The sequence below is a fragment of the Schistocerca gregaria genome, chromosome 1 (genome assembly GCF_023897955.1).
Source record: "Schistocerca gregaria isolate iqSchGreg1 chromosome 1, iqSchGreg1.2, whole genome shotgun sequence".
NCBI lineage: Eukaryota > Metazoa > Arthropoda > Insecta > Orthoptera > Acrididae > Schistocerca > Schistocerca gregaria.
In genome coordinates, this window is record NC_064920.1 from 789,397,775 (window position 1) to 789,418,721 (window position 20,947).

At 38.9% G+C, this 20,947-nt stretch overlaps 1 protein-coding gene across 1 annotated transcript in view; it reads left to right on the forward strand.

The window, feature by feature from the left end:
* Positions 1 to 20,947, forward strand: part of LOC126269609 (thyrotropin-releasing hormone-degrading ectoenzyme-like) — a 253,127-nt gene that overhangs the window by 222,963 nt on the left and 9,217 nt on the right. The window contains exons 17-18 of the mRNA XM_049974005.1: positions 4,028 to 4,156; positions 8,711 to 8,792. Coding sequence (XP_049829962.1) covers positions 4,028 to 4,156; positions 8,711 to 8,792 — 211 coding nt within the window. The remainder of the gene's footprint in view (positions 1 to 4,027; positions 4,157 to 8,710; positions 8,793 to 20,947) is intronic.

Consider the following 20,947-nt stretch of genomic DNA (forward strand, 5'->3'; position numbering starts at 1 on the left):
ATCATTCCAGAATTTAAAAGTTCTCAAAAAATAGTTAGCAGTAAATGACTCATACCTGAATGACTTACTGTTTTGATGGAGCAGTTTATCTTGCTGCTGTAGGCCCTAACAGTTCCTGGAATATCACCTCTGGACACTTGCAAGTACTTTCATCTGACTGAACAGTCACTCACAATTACAAATTTGTCTTCCACGTTCACTATCTTCAGACTCTTGCTTTGTCATTGTCTGACAATTTATGAGCCATTTTCAGTGCTATATCTGTTTTAAGGCTTACAAAGAATCATTTTATGTACAGGAAAATACAGTAAATAATCAGCCAACAAGCTACAGCCTACATGTAGCACCATATCACAGTGAAGTGCAGTGCATCTGAGCATTTTCAGAACTCAAAGTTCTAGATATACAGTGAGACATAAATGCAATGTGTGTAGTTACAGATTTGTAATTCCTATTGTTGAAAAGAAAAGATCAAAAATTTCTAAGCTTCATGAAAAAAATATTGTAATTTAGACAGACAAAATTTCAAAACAGTCAGTTTGGCCTCTTCCATAGTTCTAGTATTGAAGTGAACTTGCATGATAATAGTTCCAAAAACAACTAAAGCATCCCCAAGATGGTTCCTTTTGCCATGATGAGTTAGCAGTTGTTTCAAGCAGCTGTTAACTGCCTGGACTGCTGGTTCAAGCTGATAAAAATGGATTTGGAGGGTAGGATGGCTACCAAGGGACACTTACCAGAGGTACCATACCAAAGGTACTTCAAGTACTCTCCTCTTTCATAAGTGGTGAGCATAGCAGCACATCCTGTGAAAAAAATACTGAATGTTTTCCCTCACAACCACATAGAAGAATAGTTTGGAAGTTTACAAATGACAGAAATATTAGTTACACTGACAGCAAATAAACCAGACCTCTTTGAGGACATCCACTTGAAAAATGTTATAGTGACCTTGAGGCAGTAGTAGCAATAAGGCTGACAAAGTAAAAGGAGTCACTAGAACAAGTAGAATGATTTATATGTTCAGTAGACGAGATAAACTGAGAGTACTGTCATATCTCAAAGAGAACTTGATGTACACTCTAAGGGGAGGGTGGAGGGGTGAAAACAAACACACCACATAGAAATTATCTGAATATGATAGAAATCAGTAGATGTGATGTACATGTACAGGCAAACAAATAATCACAACTTCGGAAAAAATGGGTGATTTATTCAAGAGAAAGAGCTTCACAAATTGAGCAAGTCAATAATGTGTTAGTCCACCTCTGGTCCTCATGCAAGCAGTTATTTTGTTTAGAATTGACTGATGGAGTTGTTGGATGTTCTCCTGGAGGGCATCATGCCAAATTCTGCCCAATCGGCACGTTAGCTTGTCAAAATCCTGAGCTGGTTGGACAGCCCTGACAACAATGTGCCAAATGTTCTCAACCTTCCTTGCTGACCAAGGTAGAATATGGCCAGCATGGAGAGTAGCAGAAATACTCGTCTTGTGCAAGTGGGCATTATATAGCTGAAATTTGAGCTTAAAATAGCTTACCATTGGGGGCAACAAAATAGGGCTTAGAATATCATCAACACACCACCGTGCTGTAAGGATGCTGTGGATGATAATCAAAGGAGTCCTGCTATGAAATGAAATGGCACCCCAGACCATCACTCCTGGTTGTCAGGCTGTAGGGTCGTACCAAGCATCATACACGGGTTAAGTCAACTCTGTGATGAAACTGGTTGTAGATTCCTTGACCTGTGCTATGAGGTGGAAGGTTGTAAGACACCCCTTGATAGATCAGGGGTGCGCTACACACAGGAAGCAGCTACATGGGTAGCACAGTACTTCAGGTGTGCACATGGTTTTTTTTTTACATTAGGTTCAACCCCATGGTCTGAAAAATTACCGGTTCATAACACTGATGTCAGTGTGCCAAATGTAAAAATTATTAGTTAGCCTAAACTGGTTATTCCAAAGGATTTAAATATGCTAAATCTCTTGTTAATAAATTGTTGAAGTGTCTGTAGAAAGATCCCTGAGTTACTCTCTGAAATAAACTGTAATAATGCCAATATTGTATTAGGCCAAAAAGTTATGGCCTATCCAATGACTATGCAGTTTGATAGAAAATTTTCTAACAGACAGAGAGCAGTATGTGGTCCTGAATGGGGGGACTTCAACAAAAACAAGCGTAACATCAGGTGTGCCTCAGGGCAGTGTAACAAGTCCGCTGCTTTTTACGAATTACATAAACCATCTGGTTGATGGTACTGACAGTGGCATTAGACTGTTTGCTGATGATGTTGTAGTCTACAGGAAAGTAGTATCACACAAATTTTGTGAACAAATCAATGAAGATTTGCAGTAAGTAAATGCGTGGTGTAATGACTGATGACTGGCAGCTATCTCTCAATATTATTAAGTGTAACCTACTGTGTATAACAAAGCAAAACTCCCCATTAGTATACGAGTACAAAATAAATGCCCAGTCTTTGGTGGTAATATCCATCAATTATCTAGGTGTGACTATTCAAAATGATCTCAAATGGAATGATCAGATTACACAAATAATGGGTAAGGCGAACTCTATATTGTGGTTTACAGGTGTCCTTCAACAAAGGAAATTCCTTACAATACTTTAGTTTATCCAGCCTTAGAGTATTGTTCATCTGTATGGGACCCTTACCAGTTGGGTCTGATTCAAGAGATTGAGAAGGTCCAAGGAAGAGTGGCAAGATTCATGAGTCGTACATTTAGTCATGGTGAGAGTGTTACAGATCTCATAGAAAGTTTGAAGTGGGACACACTTGCAGATAGATGACGAGCTAAATGGAAGGGGCTGCTCAATAAATTCCAAAATCCGACTTCACCAAGGATGTAGAGCATATATATCACCAGCTTTCATATCTTGCAATGATCACCAATCAAAGACAAGGGAATATAGAGCTCATACTGAGGCGTTCAGAGGGGGAGAAATATGACTTTGGTGCGAATAGTGCCCTCTGCCACACACTGCTTGGTGAATAGCAAAGTGTATGTGTAGATGTAGAACAGTCAGGATGGTATCCCAACACTGTCTGGGATGTCTCTAGACATGTTGTCAACCTGTAATCTCATCAACTGGAGTAGAATTATATTCAGTAATAAGTCCCATTGCAAACTAAATCCCAACAACCAGCAATGGTACACTGTTCCCATGCACTCCACCTTGATGGTACAGATTGTTGTAGCATTGTTCCCCCCTTCATATGCAGTAGATCAATTACTGCATGATACTCCACTTCACTTTGGCTCCAATAGTAGCATAGTATGGCACTTTGAGGTGTGGATTTCACTGTGTACCAGGACACACAAACAGATTTAATTACATAACTTTATTTCTTGAGGCAATAATTAAAACATTATGACTATGCATTGTATATCTCTGCTTAACTGTATAACAATATATGTTTAAGTTAATGTGACAAATGAAATTACATCAGTGCATAAGAAATTATGTTATAAAAACACTTATTAGTTGTATATTGTATTAAACATAAGATAGATTAATATAAATTCTGCACAGATACAAATTTTCCAAAGATATTATATAGTTGTTAAAATGTACCCTGACAAATCCTATATCACAAATGTGATCATTGAGATGATAATAAATAAATAAATAAATAAAATAAAAATAAATGATTACAAATGGAATATACAATGAACTGGGAGCAAGTAAGTGATAGTTCACATTTTCAAAACTGTGATGAAGAGGACAATATCAGAAGTCTGAATACTCAAGATGATTATCATATTTTTGATAGATCAAAATACAAGAACTTAGATAGGATGTCATTACAGAAAGTGTTTCTGCACCACTTCATGACCCAGAAAAGGCTGGATTGTTATGGAACTTGAGAATTATTAATATGTAATATGTTATGTCTTAAGACTGGAAATTGCTCTAATTAATTATGATACCTTACATAATATTCCACAGCTAAATCATTAGTGTGCATGTTACTTTTGTGCTGATGTTTTGTGATTTCGCAGATTGCTGGATGCTGTTGTGCTGAATAACTCACTGTGTGATGAGGACATGCTAGATGTAATCAACAAGATTGGTGATCCCTATCTGTTGTTCAACTTTATGTCATACAACTGGTCTGAAATTAAAGAGAAGTGAGTAACATGAAAATATTTATCTCCATAATGTTGATTTGTGTAGATTTCCAATAATGTGTTTGCTTTGTGACATCATTTTGACAGTTGTTGCTACTGAGAAATTGTGGTAAAAGGTGACAACACCATTCACAAAAAGTACCTGATGCCTCTCTTGACCACACATGTAATGCCTCTTCTGTCTTTTCTTTGCCAGACATGTAATGCCTCTTCTGTCTTTTCTTTCTTTCTTTCTTTCCCCTTCTTCTAAAAAAAAAATCATTTTCTCTGGACAAAAGTTATTTAACAGAATTACTGGAAGGTGTCATGCATGATCAAAGGATGGATATCTGTGACTAATGTTTCATTAAAGCTCTTTCTTAAGAAACTTCCTATCTCAATTATAGGAAGGTACCAAACTGTTTATAAATTGAATATGAACTCTACTGAAGAACTTTCAGTTGCTGTTTAGGAATGTTTCCTGAACAGTTTGGCTGGAAGTCAGAAAAACAAAGTTTAGATTTTAACGAAGTTTAGAGTTTAATATCTTGTCGGGGAGGAGGCCATTAGAGATGGGTCACAAGCTCAGTCAGATAAAAAATGGGGAGGGATATCAGCCAGAGATAAATGCGAATGTGCAGTTACAAGCTGCCTCTGACTTTAGTGTGAAATATTGTCCTAATATGAAATGTAGTCAGTTTCAAATGTAAACTTATCAATTAATTCCCCATCTGTGTGGACTCAAATTTCACCCTAGGTCAACATTGACAATAACAGCACATTATACATTACAAATTATTGTAGACTTATCTCTCTTGAAGGACATGTTCCATCTACATCTGAAGGTGATTCTGCAGTCATATCTGCACTGGGTTACCAAAATATGGATGCCCAAATTTGGGCACTGTATTAAACAGACATAAGGAGACCACAGTTTTTTACATTTCATTCCCAAAAATGTGATGTTGATATGTTACCAGGGCCAGGCTCAAGGAGAATGAAAGACAAAGTTTTAAATTTCACTTTCAAGAAATTGTTCACACAGGAGAATCATACAAATATACCATCATTTGACCACTGGACAGATTCTCATATGAACGATATAGTAATGAGCATTCCTGCATAGAGAAACAACTGAAAGATTTGGAATAAATAACTCACCAGATCTGGATGCAATCCCAGTTGGGTTTTACGAAGAAAAATCTATGGCATTGCATTTATCATGAATCTTGCCCAGCACAAAGTCCTGAGCAACTGGAAAAAAGTGCAAGTGACTCCAGTATATAAGAAGAATAAAAGAATGGACCCACCAATGTCCCTAACTTTGGTTTGCTGCAGAATCCCCACACGTTCTCAGTTTGAATATAACACACTTTCTTGATATTGAGAAGCTTATGTCCATAAATCAGCATGGTTTTAGAAAGCATCACTTGTGCAAACATCAGCTTGCCCTTTTCTCGCATGATGTACTGCAAACAATGGATGAAGGGCAACAGGCCTGTTTCATATTTCTAGATTTCTCAAAAGCATTTAAAACAATGCCCCACTGCAGGTTGTTAACAAAGGTAAAGCATACAGAATAAGTTCACGGATAAATGAATGATTTGAAGACTCTATAAGTAACAGAATGCAGTATGTTGTCCTTGATGGCAACTGTTCATCAGAAACAAGTGTTTCATCAGGGATGCTCCAGGGAAGTGTGATAGGACCGCTGTTGTTTATATACATAAATGATTTGGGAGACAGGGTGGGCAGCAATCTGTGGTTGTTTGCTGATGATGCTGTGATGTATGGTAAGGTGTTGAATGTTATGTATGGTAAATTGTGAAAGTTGAGTGATTGTAGGAAGATACAAGATGACTTGGACAAAATTTCTAGTTGGTACGAAGAATGGCAGCTAGCTGTAAATGTGGAAAAATGTAAGTTAATGTGGATGAGTGGGAAGAACAAACCAGTAATGTTCAGTAATAGTATTACTAGCTATTACTAGCATCCTGCTCCACACTCTCGAGGTGTTTAAATACCTGGATGTAAAATTGCAAAGCAATATGAAAGCGAATGAGCATGTGAGAACAGTGGTGGGGAAGGCGAATGGTCAACATTGGTCGATTTGGAGAGTTTTACAAAAGAGTAGTTCACCTGTAAAGGAGACTGCATACAGGATGCTGGTGCAACCTGTTCTTGAGTACTGCCTGAGTGTTTTGGATCCATACCAGGTCAGATTGATTGAAGGTTCACATCAAAGCAACTTGGGTTACTATCAAGTCTTTGAATGAAGTACTTGGGAAATGGTTTTGAATTCATGACATCCAGGAATATAAGGCACTGTATGACAATATCATTTATTTTTGAGAGATTCATATTGGGCCTGGAAATGGCACAGTGGAATGCCAAAACTGATAGTCAAAATAAAATAAAATAACATCTCAATTACACGGCTATTGGTGAATTTTATTGATAATTACTTGACAAGATGATGAGTCCTGTCCATGATGAATCACAGAGAATATATTAATGAGTCAAGATTTGCAGTCAAAATAAAATAACATCTCAAGTACACAGCTATTGGTGAATTTCATTGATAGTTAGTTGACAAGATTATCTCTCCTGTCCATGAAGGATCAACAGAGAATATTAAAATGAGTCAAGATTTGCAGCAAAATTTTTCACAGGAATATCTCAAAATGTGTAGAAGTATTAGACTAAAATTAGCCAGCTCAGCTTAACTATGGCTGCTTACATGATTTTGGCATTGCTTGGTGGCTGAAATAGTGGGATTTCCATAAACTTCAATCTAATATTTAGTATTTTTGTCAGGTATTTTTGCAGAAAGTTTCATTTTTAACAATGACAACTATCATCAGTGGTGGACTGAGGGGGGCAGAGAGGGTAGCCCATCCTGGGTCTATGATCCTGGAAGAGCCTCCAGATTTTGAGGAGCACGATATTTCGACCCCCTTCCAGGACCAGACAATTTAAAAAAAACACCAAAATATGTTCAGTAAATAAAGGGCAGTTTGCAGTTAGAGGCCACATAAGTATGCAATATATATATGTACTTACCTATTACTGGTTTTTGGCAGTTATCAATGGGTGTGTTTGGAATTTTTAGAATTTTTGTAAAAGTGTTGCTTGAAACTTAAAAACTTTAAAATGATAACCATTTGCCTGCTAGACACAATTGTCCTACATGAAATGCTCTGGCTGTAGCACTGGAGAATCCGATAGAAATTTACAACTAATTTGATAAGGTGCATGTGTTGCAAGAAATAAAAAGGTATTATAGGCATCTACATAAAACTGAGACAAGTGTGAACATTGCTGCCTGATGGAAAGCCAGATAAATACTTCAAATTATAATTAAATGGAACTACAGTGAATCACTTCCTCATACACCACACACATTTCTATACTTCTTTATCATTTGTGTCTCAGTTGTTCTAAACTGAAACTAATGAAAAATTACCTTTGCTATTGGATAAATCAAGATTGACTAGCTATTCTGTCCATTTTATCAAATGAAAGAAAAATCTAAAATAAAATACATTTCAAAGGTGCTATTGTGAATTTCAGCAAAATAAAGGCACAAGACCATATACTATAATCATATCAACAATAGTTATATCTGGTTTCGAGGTTATGAAAATAAAGTATAATTCTACAAGCTTTGTTTCCAGACTAATAAAATAAAAGATAATTTTCTTATTCTATTCTTTATTATTTATATGGGCACTCGACTTGATGGTTGCTGTGCTAAATGCTGGTTAAGTTTCCTTTAAGTGTGTATATGACATTTGTGCAAAAAATTCCAGAACTTTGCCCACAAAATTTTTCTAGGCATATCTTTTACTTACTGTGTATGGTCTCCTTCAAAATACTCTGCTCCACAATTGACACATTGCTTCCAATGCCGTTTCCACTTCCGGAAGCAGTCTTGGAATGCCTCTTGCTGGATCATGTGAATTGTGTCTGCAAATTTCAATTTATCTCATCTGTCATCAAATCTTTGTCCTTTCAATGGGGTTTTCAACTTTAGAAATGAAAAACTGTCTCAAGGGGTCAGATCTGGTTAGAGTGGAGGATGAGGCAGTGCAGTGATATTGGTTCTTGTGCAATAGTCACACACCAATAGGGATGAATGTGCAGGTGTTGCACAGCAAGAGCCATGAATTGTCTCACCACATTGCACATTGCAGGCCATTTTATTTTGACATTTTCTTGCAGGTGTAGCAACATTTGCCAATACTAGCCCCTTTAAATACTATTGTTTTCCAAAATGTTGTCCTTGTATGTTTATGAAATATTTAAAGAGTACACTTTATGTGCAGTGTCCTGTGTGATTATGTGGTACATTATTTCAAATGAATAACAATAAATATTCAAAATTGTTGTTAGCAGTGCACACTTTATTCTTTTTCCTCCACAGCTACATGTCAGTATGTGTCCTTGAGGAAATTTGTAATTTTTAATTGAATTAAAGTGAGTGAATACGTATGACAAAAACTAAAGTGGATATAATATTGTGTGTATCTTACTGAGTTACACACTGACAGTATTCTCTTTCATTTATTCCAGGTACGAGCATAAACCAGATATACTTGGAAAGCTTGTCAGTGAAATTACATCAAAGTTCGTTACATCTGATGGATATGATCTCGTAAGTAGAAATACTAAGTAAGAACCATTTAAAGAATGACATATTATAAGTTTCAGCCACATCAGTTTCCTTTATTGAATTCACCAGCTGAAAAATGCTCCTGTCAGAGCAGATGAAAGGCAAATAAGCTCCTCTATACAAGACACACTGCAAAGTGGGGAACCAACTGCCTCCCAGACCCCACAAGCTTATGTGTGGTCTCCATTCACCTTTTTAATTTCCACTGCCTCCTCTTTCTTTTGGTACCCTACTATATCTCTACCAATATTTCCTTCTCTTTTACTGCTGCTGTAGCTCACAGACCATCACTATCTCCTCTCTCTGTGGCTCCCCCCTCTACTGTCTTCATTCATCTCTCTTTCCCTTTTACTGTCACTTTCTCTCCCACCATCACTGTCTTCTCTCCATTTCTCTTACACTGGCACTGTCTCCTCTCTCTGCCATCATCTCTGTCTCTTTGCTACACTCTTTCAGCACAAAAAAGTGTGAATATGTTCACATATTAAAATTTTTGGTGAGAAAGGGAGCCTACTGGTTCTCTACTTTTCTGTATGACTCTTAAGAAGTAGCATACAGAGGGGTCAAAAAAATGTATCCACTGTCTAAAAGTCCATAACTTGCAAACTAATTGACAGAGTTGCCTCATTTTGGTGAAAGTGTAGCTTAACATCCAACTGAAAGATATCACTGTAGGTGTTCAAAATGGTCACCACCATTAACATCCACACAAAAACGAAGCCGCCGAACTGCAGCACAAACTACTGACTCAACATGTTCAGTTGGGTATTTGCACATGAATGTACAATAGATTCTCAAAGTTCATCTAATGTGCATGGCTTTTGTCGATAAATGACGTCCTTTAGTGTTCCCCACAGGTAAAAGTCTGGAGGAGTTAGGTCTGGGGAACATGCACAGCACCTCTACAGCCTATCCATCTTCCTGGTTGATTTTTGTCAAGATACGCCCTAACACGATTTTGGTAGTGGCCTGGGGTACCATCTTGTTGAAAGTAAACTCATAAATCTCCATACAAGTCTCAGGTGGCAGGTAAAATGGATGTCTGAAGCTTCTGAAGGTACACCACACTGGTAACTGTCCATCAATGAAGAATGGCCCAATAAAGCCCTGGTAAGACAACCCACACCACACATTTACTCCTGGCAAATTCACGGCTTTGTCTAAATGGACGTTCGGATTTTCAGTGGCCCAGTAAATGCAATTGTGGCGATTTACTGTACCACTGAGTTTGAACTGTGCCTTATCAGACCACACAATCATCTCTGCAAACTCTTCATCATTGCACACCATGTTAGTAAACCACTCTCAGTACTCCATTCTACGATCTGGATCATCCTCCATTGCATGTAGCAATCGTGGGATGTAACACTTCCACTTTGATGTCTTCAAAATTCGCCGAACACTTGAGCGATTCACTCCAGTTTCACGGGCGCACTATCTCACAGACTTCTGTGGTGAGCGAGTGAATTGTTGTAACACACGATAGGAGTTAGCTGGACTTGTTACTGTTACAGGTTGTTCAGATTGTTGTTTGTGTACATCTTTAACACAGCCTTCGGCTTCAAATTTGTCTTGAATGTGACGAATCATTAAACGTGTCAGTGGCTCTGTTTGATACTCATTTTGCCATTGCCATTGAACCACAATAATGATTTCATACTTAAGATACCACTTCAGAACTGACTTGAAGCTGGTTCCCTTCCTTACCTGTTACAGCAGGGCGTGCTGCTTATATAAAATGAATTTTGTAGCTCAGGAAAGTTTTGACAGTTTATTTATATACTTTAACATATTTACGTACTTTGACACATATAATCAACAAATGTGTATGTAGAATACAATGTTAACACGATGCAAATTCACTTTGGACAACATTTTTAGGCTACTCCTACAGTATACAAAACAATTATTTTTTGTAAGGTGCTTACTCTGCCAAGTGGCACTATCAACTAATTTACAGGTCAAGACAGACATAGATGTGTATGTGCCAATTATATGGAGACAGAGCCTCATAAAGATTTATTGGTCAAAAAAGGCAACTAAAAGCATAAGTTTGGTGTCCACTACCTCAATTAAAACTAAATTTATGTTTCAAGTAACTTTGAACCTCTGGATCTCAGTAACAATAATACCAAGAAAAGGTTTAAAGATCTCCCATTATCTTAAAAACATATGGTCAAAATTTTGATGATTTGTCATGAATAGAAACCAATCCTATACAATATATAATGCAAAAAAACACACTGATTTTCTCAGTTTGCCTGGGCTGGAGAAAGTGAGTAATGTTTAATGATGACCCTGTAATGTAGCATAGCCACAGTATGCCCGGGTACTCAAATAGTCACTAGGCCAAGGGCTATTCAAAACACTTGACACTTTATCTCTCTGATCAGTAGAACCCCCGAAATCACATTTCTGTGTGCAGCTTTTTGGAACATACTGCTACCATGCACTGATGTGCTCATGCTGATTATCTGTGGTTGCAATCTCATTTAATGTACACACCTGGAAATTGAAATAAGAACAACGTGAATTCATTGTCCCTGGAAGGGGAAACTTTATTGACACATTCCTGGGGTCAGATACATCACATGATCACACTGACAGAACCACAGGCACATAGACACAGGCAACAGAGCATGCACAATGTCGGCACTAGTACAGTGTATATCCACCTTTCGCAGCAATGCAGGCTGCTATTCTCCCATGGAGACGATCGTAGAGATGCTGGATGTAGTCCTGTGGAACGGCTTGCCATGCCATTTCCACCTGGCGCCTCAGTTGGACCAGCGTTCGTGCTGGACGTGCAGACCGCGTGAGACGACGCTTCATCTAGTCCCAAACATGCTCAATGGGGAACAGATCTGGAGATCTTGCTGGTCAGGGTAGTTGACTTACAACTTCTAGAGCACGTTTGGTGGCACGGGATACATGCGGACGTGCATTGTCCTGTTGGAACAGCAAGTTCCCTTGCAGGTCTAGGAATGGTAGAACGATGGCTTCGATGACGGTTTGGATGTACCGTGCACTATTCAGTGTCCCCTCGACGATCACCAGAGATTTACGGCCAGTGTAGGAGATCGCTCCCCACACCATGATGCCGGGTGTTGGCCCTGTGTGCCTCGGTCGTATGCAGTCCTGATTGTGGCGCTCACCTGCACGGCGCCAAACACGCATACGACCATCACTGGCACCAAGGCAGAAGCGACTCTCATCGCTGAAGACGACACGTCTCCATTCGTCCCTCCATTCACGCCTGTCGCGACACCACTGGAGGCGGGCTGCACGATGTTGGGGCATGAGCGGAAGACGGCCTAACGGTGTGCAGGACCGTAGCCCAGCTTCATGGAGACGGTTGCGAATGGTCCTCGACGATACCCCAGGAGCAACAGTGTCCCTAATTTGCTGGGAAGTGGCGGTGCGGTCCCCTACGGCACTGCGTAGGATCCTACGGTCTTGGCGTGCATCCTTGCGTCGCTGCGGTCCGGTCCCAGGTCGACGGGCACGTGCACCTTCCACCGACCACTGGCGACAACATCGATGTACTGTGGAGACCTCACGCCCCACGTGTTGAGCAATTCGGCGGTACGTCCACCCGGCCTCCCGCATGCCCACTATACGCCCTCGCTCAAAGTCCGTCAACTGCACGTACGGTTCACGTCCACGCTGTCGCGGCATGCTACCAGTGTTAAAGACTGCGATGGAGCTCCGTATGCCACGGAAAACTGGCTGACACTGATGGCGGCGGTGCACAAATGCTACGCAGCTAGCGCCATTCGACGGCCAACACCGCGGTTCCTGGTGTTTCCGCTGTGCCGTGCGTGTGATCATTGCTTGTACAGCCCTCTCGTAGTATCCGGAGCAGGTATGGTGGGTCTGACACACTGGTGTCAATGTGTTCTTTTTTCCATTTCCAGGAGTGTATATGTTTAATAATGGAAAATACAGAATGGAATGATGACAGTATTATGAAAAGGATAGCAGAATTTTTGTTGTGCCTGTCTGTGACTCAATTCTCCTCTATATGGTGAGTAGCAATCTATCCTTTTCATAACATTGTCATGAACAGTTAACAGACATATGTATGCCTATGTTATCACACTATAGCAGGACTGGACAAAAATCTTACTATTCAGTATAAAATGTTGATCATGGCATTCAAAGTTACATTCGATTCTTTTACACTGAAGCTGACAGTGATAGGGATGAAGCATAAAAGTGGAAATGATTTCATTTTTATCCATTTTTTACCAGTGAAGAACAATGAACAAAGTAATTTCTGTTCTTCATAATCAGTTTAGTCTATGTTGGTGCAGAAAGGAATTATTTGCTGCTTTGTCTTGTCTACTCCCATAGTTGTTTCTTTCTTTCACTGAGGTTCCTCCTTTCTTCTGACCAAGTTTTATTCACTTTTGTTCTTTGTTTTTCCTGGAATCCCCTGATCATCCATCTGTTGGAGAAAACTAGAGCATAATTTGAGCTCAAACATAATGAAGTATCTTGAACAGAGTGATCGCCTCTATGCCAGTCAACATGGATTCTGAAAACATAAATCACACATTCTTACATGCCATCCTGGAAGCTGTGGATCAAGACAGTCGAGTAAATGCTACATTTCTCGACTTGCAAAATGCATTTGACTCACTACTACATATATGTTTATTGTCAAAAGTATTATCATGTGCTATACCAGAATGAAAAATGCTCCTTTCATGGCACAGAAAATGGTGAATATGTCCTGATCAGAGATTAGACTGTAAAACATGGAAAATGACTTTATAACTTATCTGGCAGCTGCTTCAGAGATATTTAAATCAAACCACATAAAATATTCGCACTTTTTTATTTATTAGTATTTACTCATGCCATGTAATATAATGCATTGTGTCAATGAAGTAATATGATACATGTTGCCATGTTGTATAATATGATACATACCACCATGTCAGCCAACACTATTTGTCATGTCATGCAATAAGACACAATGGGTCATTAATCATTGGGATGCATGCATACCCACTCTGAGATTACCTATCTACATCTACACGGATACTCTGCAAACCACATTTAAGAGCCTGGCAGAGGGTTAATCAAACCACCTTCACAATCATTCTCTATTATTCAAATCTTGTACAGTGTGTGCAAAAATGAACATCTATACCTTTTGGTACAAGTTCTGATTTTCCATATTTTATTGTGGTGATCATTTCTCCCTATGGAGGTTGTTGACAACAAAATATTTCTGCATTCGGAGGAGAAAGATGGTGGTAGAAATTTCATGAGAAGATTCTGGCACAGCAAAAAACGCCTATGTTTTAATGAAGTTCACACCAAATCCTGTATCATTTCAGTGACACTATCCCCTATTTCAAGGTAATACAAAACATGCTGCCCATTGTGAACTTTCTGGATGTACTCCATCAATCCTATCTGGTTATGATCCCACACCATGCAGCAGTATTCTAAAAGAGTCAACCTGTTACATTTTCTAAAGAGTCCTGGCAATAAAACTCAGTCTTTGGTTAGCGTTACCCACAGCATTTTCTATGTGTTCTTTCCAATTTAAGTTATTTGTAATTGTAATTTCTAGGTATTTAGTTGAATTTATGGCCTTTAGATTTGACTGATTTATTGTGTAACCAAAGTTTAACAGATTCCTTTTAGCACTTATGTGGATGATCTCACAATTTTTGTTATTTATGCTCAATTACCAATTTTCCGACCATTTAGATATCTTTTCTACATTATTTTGCAACTTGTTTTGATTTTTTGACGACTTTACTGGTCAATAAATGACAGCATCATCTGCAAACAACCTACGAAGGCTGCTCAGATTGTCTCCTATATCATTTATACAGATGAGGAACAGCAAAGGGCGTATAACACTACCTTGGGGAACGCCAGAAATCACTTCTGTTTTACTTGATGACTTCCCATCAATTACTATGAGCTGCATCCTGACAGGAAATCGTGAATCCAGTCCATAACAGATGATATTTCATAATCATGCAATTTCACTACAAGCTGCTTGTGTGGTACAGTGTTAAAAGCCTTCTGGAAATCTAGAAATACAGAATCAATTTGATATCCCTTGTCAATAGCACTCAACACTTTGTATGAGTAAAGAGGTAGTTGTATTTCACAAGAACTATGTTTTCTAAATCTGTGTTGACTGTGTGTCAATAGGCTGCTTCCTTTTTTTGTGGTAATTCATAATGTTCAAACACAATATATCTCCAAAAATTGATGTTAATGATATGGGCCAGTAATTTCGTGGATTACTTCTACTACCTTTCTTGAATATTGGTGTGATCTGTGCAACAATCCAGCCTTTGGGTATGAATCTTTCATTGAGCAAATGGTTGTATATGATTGTTAAGTATGGAGCTACTGTATCAGAATACTCTGAAAGGAACGTAACTGGTACATGGTCTGGACCAGAAGTGATTTAAGTTGCTTCACTACTGTGAGGATATCTACTTCTATGTTACTCATGTTGGCAGCTGTTCTTGGTTGAAATTCTAGAATATTTACTTCATCTTCTTGTATGAAGGTATTTTTGAAAGGTATGTTTAGTAACTCTGCTTTAGCAGTCCTGTCACTGATAATATTTCCATTTCTATCACAGAGGGAAGACACTGATTGTGTCTTTCCGCTAGCATACTTCACACACAACCAGAATCACTTTGGATTTCCTGCCAAGTATTGAGACAAAGTTTCAGTGTGCAGATTATTATAAACATTTCACATTGTAGTCCATGCTAAATTTTGAGCTTCTGTAAGAGATTTTCAATCTTGGAGATTTTGCATCTTTTCGAATTTGGCATGTTTTTTTGTTGTTTCTGCAACAGTGTTCTGAACCGTTTTGTGTGCCAAAGAGGATCAGCTCTCGTGGAAATCGGGTTTTGGGCCGGAAATCAGCGTTTTCCAAACACGATATTTCGACGTCATTACTTGACGTCTTCATCAGGTGTTCCCTGAGACTGGCTGCTTGCTGGACCGGGTCGCATATTTATGCCTGTCCGGTGCCTGGCGTTCTGTTTGCCGTTCCCTAGTCGGTCCGCGCCCGCTAGTCGCGCTATCCTGCCGCTCTAGGTGTTCTCTATTCCGTCCGCGCCCACTCTGGCCGTCTCCAACTGCGGTCGAGAAAAGAGGAAAACAACCATCAACCCAAGGTAGAAGTAGGAAAGGCGTGATCCGCTCGCCCTACGACACACCAGAGCATGAAGCTCTGTGAATCTGCGAGCGAGCGAGAGTGGCCTCCTGGTGTTCCCTTCTCGGTCCGCACCCGCGGGTGGCGCTCCAATGCCGCTCTGGACGTTCCCTAATCCGTCCGCTCCCGCTCTGGCCATCTCCGACTGCGGCTGAGGCTTCCTCAAGTTCCCTTCTTGGTTCATGCCCACAGTGTGCGGATGTCTGAGGCTCGTTGTTGGTGTTGGAAACATATTTTCTCTGGCATTGCTTCAGCAGTTCAAATGCCGTGTTCCATGCAGTGCTTAGCTGGTATCCTGCTTCCCGGTTAATCAAGTTTTGTGCCATCTTTATCTCTATAGATTCAGTGATGACACTATCCCAGAACCTGGGGGTCTGGACCATGACCTTGGTGTTCTCATAATCCATGGAATGTTCCAATTCTAGGCAGTGTTCTGCTACTGCTGATTTTGTGGCCTGCCTTAGCCTGGTATGTCGCTGGTGTTCCTTATATCTGATTTCCACCGTTCTAGTCGTTTGGCCAATGTAGGAGATACCGCATTCACAAGGAATATTGTAAATGCCAGGCTTCCTTAAGCCCAGGTCTTCTTTGACTGTTGCAAGTAAACCCCTGATTTTGCTAGGTGGGCAGAAGACACTCTTGATGTAATGTTTAATTAGTATTCTGCTGATCTTGGCAGAGACAGGCCCGGCATATGGTAAAAATTCCAGTTTCTTGATTTCTTCTTCTTGCTCTTCAAGAACTTGAACTTGCATCACTGCTTCTGCATATAGAGCAAACTGCAAAGGCCGGGCTTTTCTTGTAAGAAGCTAGATATGCCTGGAGATTTTTTTGATGAGCTTTACTATCCAGAGGAAACTTTTTATAGAAATACTGATGTGTGATGAGGTGCTTTGTTGTTAAAGATCACTATCGATGAGAACTCACCCAAAGTTTCATTTAGTAGCTTTATGCTATCATTCTAGTTACAAGCACAAAAAAATGTTTAAATGAGTATGCCTCTTCAATTTAATAGAGGTTTCAGAGGTTGCCAGAGACAGAAAACAATTTAAAATTTCCTTGCTCATTAAATAAAATTCTTGTGTTGTATTCGTATGTACAGAGCTTTGATGTGGATCAACATAACATACTGTGCCAGTCGTCCAGACTGCTCCCATCTGCCACTGCTCTTCAGCGCACTCTCCTACGCTGCACAACATAGCAGTATATATTTAATTTACCTATAACTGACCATTACGAATTCTAATTCTTCAGCAGTTAATTGTACACTACTACAAAAAAATTATAATGTGATGCTCAAATGAATTTTTGTCTAGCAGAAAAAATAGTCTTTAAATACTTTGAGTACAAAGTTTATACTTTCAAAATATCTTTGGCTGGCCAGATTTTTACCTTCTGCAGTCTGGACCTGCACTGCTGTCTGCCAGTTGCCGACGGTGTTCTAGGTTTTGAGCACAGGACCAGGAACTTTAGCCTATAAATTACACGATGCAGGTGTGCCAACAACTTAGAGATAAGAGAGCTAACTGCACTGGGAAAGTAGGGTTAACAAGTAAAAAAAAAGTCAAATATGGCAACATGTTTTGATTTAAATGCCTTTGTAGCTGCCAGATAAGTCAAAAAGATAGGTCCCTTCTTTTACATCCATAACTCTGCCCAGGACACACTAGACTTTTTTGGGCAATGAGAGGAGATTTTTGTTGATGCAGGCAATGACTGAACCAGTATAGGTTTTTCTTATTGTCTTTCGAACTATGTTGCTTGAGCTTGACATCATTAGTCAGCTTCTCTACAGTTACCTGCCTAGTATGATTGAATCTGTGCAGTGTGTTGTATGGTGTCTTTAGAGCATGTGAGCCTCTCCACCATGTCAAGGTCATATGATCATGGGAGGTTTTCTGTTTTATTTATTTATTTATTTTTATTACTTTGTTTTATATATTTTTTAAATACTGTTTAATTTTCATTTTTTTAATTCTTTTGTGTCATAGTTATATACATTTTACTCATGTATGAGACTGTATATGCAAACATAAGGAAAATAACCATAAATACTTCATACAGTGCACTATATAAAATCATCTAGGACAGCTTCCAGCCTCTGGCTGGCTCTCTGTTTGGAACATAAGCCTCTCCATTGTCTTGTCTTGCAACCATCTTTCCATCTTAACCTTGGTCCGCCTTCTCCTTTCTTCTGGATGCATTCCTCCACTCCTTTCAGCCATGTGAATACAGTGCACAATGTAATAGCAAAAATACATACAATACTGAACAAAATATAACATACTGTGTGAAGATTGTGATAATTTATGTAAATAGTTTACGTGATGTAAATATAGTTACAATACAGCCACAGTACATAAAGTTACTTAGAAGCTTACTCAAGGTGTATATGCTCTGGGATAAATATGAGAATGTTTTCATCCAAAGAAAATCCTGGGAATTTTTCACTGCCTCAGTTTTCAGTTACATTTTTGAAATGTTGACTGGTAAGAACAGATACTCTAATAAAGAATTTTACTTTAGCCTGCTATGGCTGAGTAATACTGCAGCAATAAAACAAGAGAATAACACCTAAATAAAACTTTAGTTGCAAAGAAAGTGCACCATTCACAACAACAAAACACAATGACACGCAAGCATTTGTCAACAGCAAAATGTATTGGAAGACTTCACAACAAGAACTGCATTCCACAAGTGTGACTTCACTACTGTTTACATTTCTAACATGTCATGGGAAAATATTGCAAGTGGTGGTTCGATAAGTATTACTTTTGAAGTAAATTCCCTTTTACACTAAATGAATTATGTTACCCGTGGGAATGTGCAACGAATATGAACAAATATTCCATAACTCTTGATAAGATTTCAAATTGAACCAAATCCTTTCATTTGTCTAAAGATAAAATTGCTGTTTTAAAGAGATGTGAAGACTGACAACTTAGTTTAAATGTTCAAAAACATAAAATTGTGCATTTCAAAAAGATAAAAAATGTAGTATCCTATTACTGCAGTATCAACGATATGAGTCAACTCACATTAATGCTTGGGTGTAGCAATCTGTAGTGATATGAAAGGGAACAGTCTTATAAGCTCAGTCACAGGTAAAGCAGGCTGCTGACTTTCATTCACTTAGGATGCTAGGAAAATGAAATAAATACAGATTTGATTTCAAAACACTCATGCACCCCATCCTAGAATATTGCTCAAATCTGAGAGATTCAGAAACAGGACAAACTGGGGATATTTTACGTGTAAAGAGAAGGGCAGTTCTATTGGCCACATGTTTTTCTACCCATGGTTAACAGAGATTCACACAGCACTTTGATACCTCTTTGTTCCAAATTTCCTTTGGGCCAGTCTCAACTTTGTTCTCAGCTTTTATTAATTCTTTAATTTTTTTATTCTTACTTTTAACATGGTGTTGACATCCTTTGGTGATTGCTTTGCTGGGCTCTTCAAAAGGAACACAACCTATTCTCTCTGCCACCACGGTCCAGTTCAAGGCTGTGTATTAATGCTTTAAACTCTTACTTCCCTTTTTCTCTGCCATAAATGCTCATTGCTAGCCTAAGAAATGAGAGACATCTACACTTTAGTATAATTATTATTGCAAGCACTTTCGCAACACAGGACAATCAAAAAATCATATGTATCAAGTTGATTGTTTTCTTAAGATAAGTTGCATTTGCTGTAATTAAATCTTCTGTCATTAGATGGTACTACTGGGATACTAAAAGCAACAATATCCTCCACTATAATGCAGCAGTTCTGTGAGTGGTATTAAATGAGTGTAGGGTGTTCATATGACTATTTTATTAACATGTTGTATTAGTACAATGCCAGAAGGAGCATTCATAAAGCTAAGCCGCACGGGATTGGCTGAGCAGTCTAAGGCGCTGCAGCCATGGACTGTGTGGCTGGTCCTGGCAGAGGTTTGCGTCCTCCCTTGGGCATGGGTGTGTGTGTGTTTGGCCTTAGGATAATTTAAGTTAAGTAGTGTGTAAGCTTAGGGACTGATGACCTTAGCAGTTAAGTCCCATAAGATTTCATACACATTTGAACATAAAGCTAAACAGGAGTAAAAATATACTATAGTGGACAACATGGCTTATTACAATAATATACATGAAATTAAGAACATGCGTCATGTGAAAATTGTGTGTCAGTCCCCTGAAGACCTGTTTATCAATACTGCCAAAATATATGGGTCTTTTGTAAAGTACCAAAGGCTTGTGAAGTACTTCTTTATTCTTTTTATTGTGTAATTGGAACAGCTACTGGTTCTTCCCAGAAGCTGCGGTCAGAAACGCCACAGTGCAAACCTGTCATGGGACGAGGAGCAGTGTGGGGGATGGGGGTGAGGGATGGGTGGGAGGAGGTGAAAAAGGCCTCTCTGTCTACCTCAGTGTAGGGCCCTTAACCAGTGTCCCAAGCTTCTGCAAAAGCAGAAATCATGCAAGGTGGTTAGAACTGCTTAAATGTTGTTTGTATTCAAAACTGAAACTGTCTTATGTTTACATGTATTTCTACATGACTACTCAATAGTTAAGACTTCGGTGTTTGGCAATGGGTACTCAACAATTAATGCTTCAGTGCTTGACAGACGGTTCCTACAACCATTTTTAGAATATTTCTCGACCTTCTCACTCCAGTAGCAGATTAGAAAATGAGCTCTTAATTCGTTCATTGTGAGCTCTAAATAACCTTATTTTATTATTCATCCTTATGTGGATGAAGTCTCAAAACAGTTTCCTATTTGGAGGAGAAAATCTAGGACTGAAATTTCATGACAATATCTTGCCTCAATGAAAGATTCCTTTGTTTTAATGATTGATACCCAAACTAGCATCTCATATCAATGACACTCTCTTCAGTATTTCACAATAACACAAAACAAAATGCCCTCCTATGACCTTTTTTC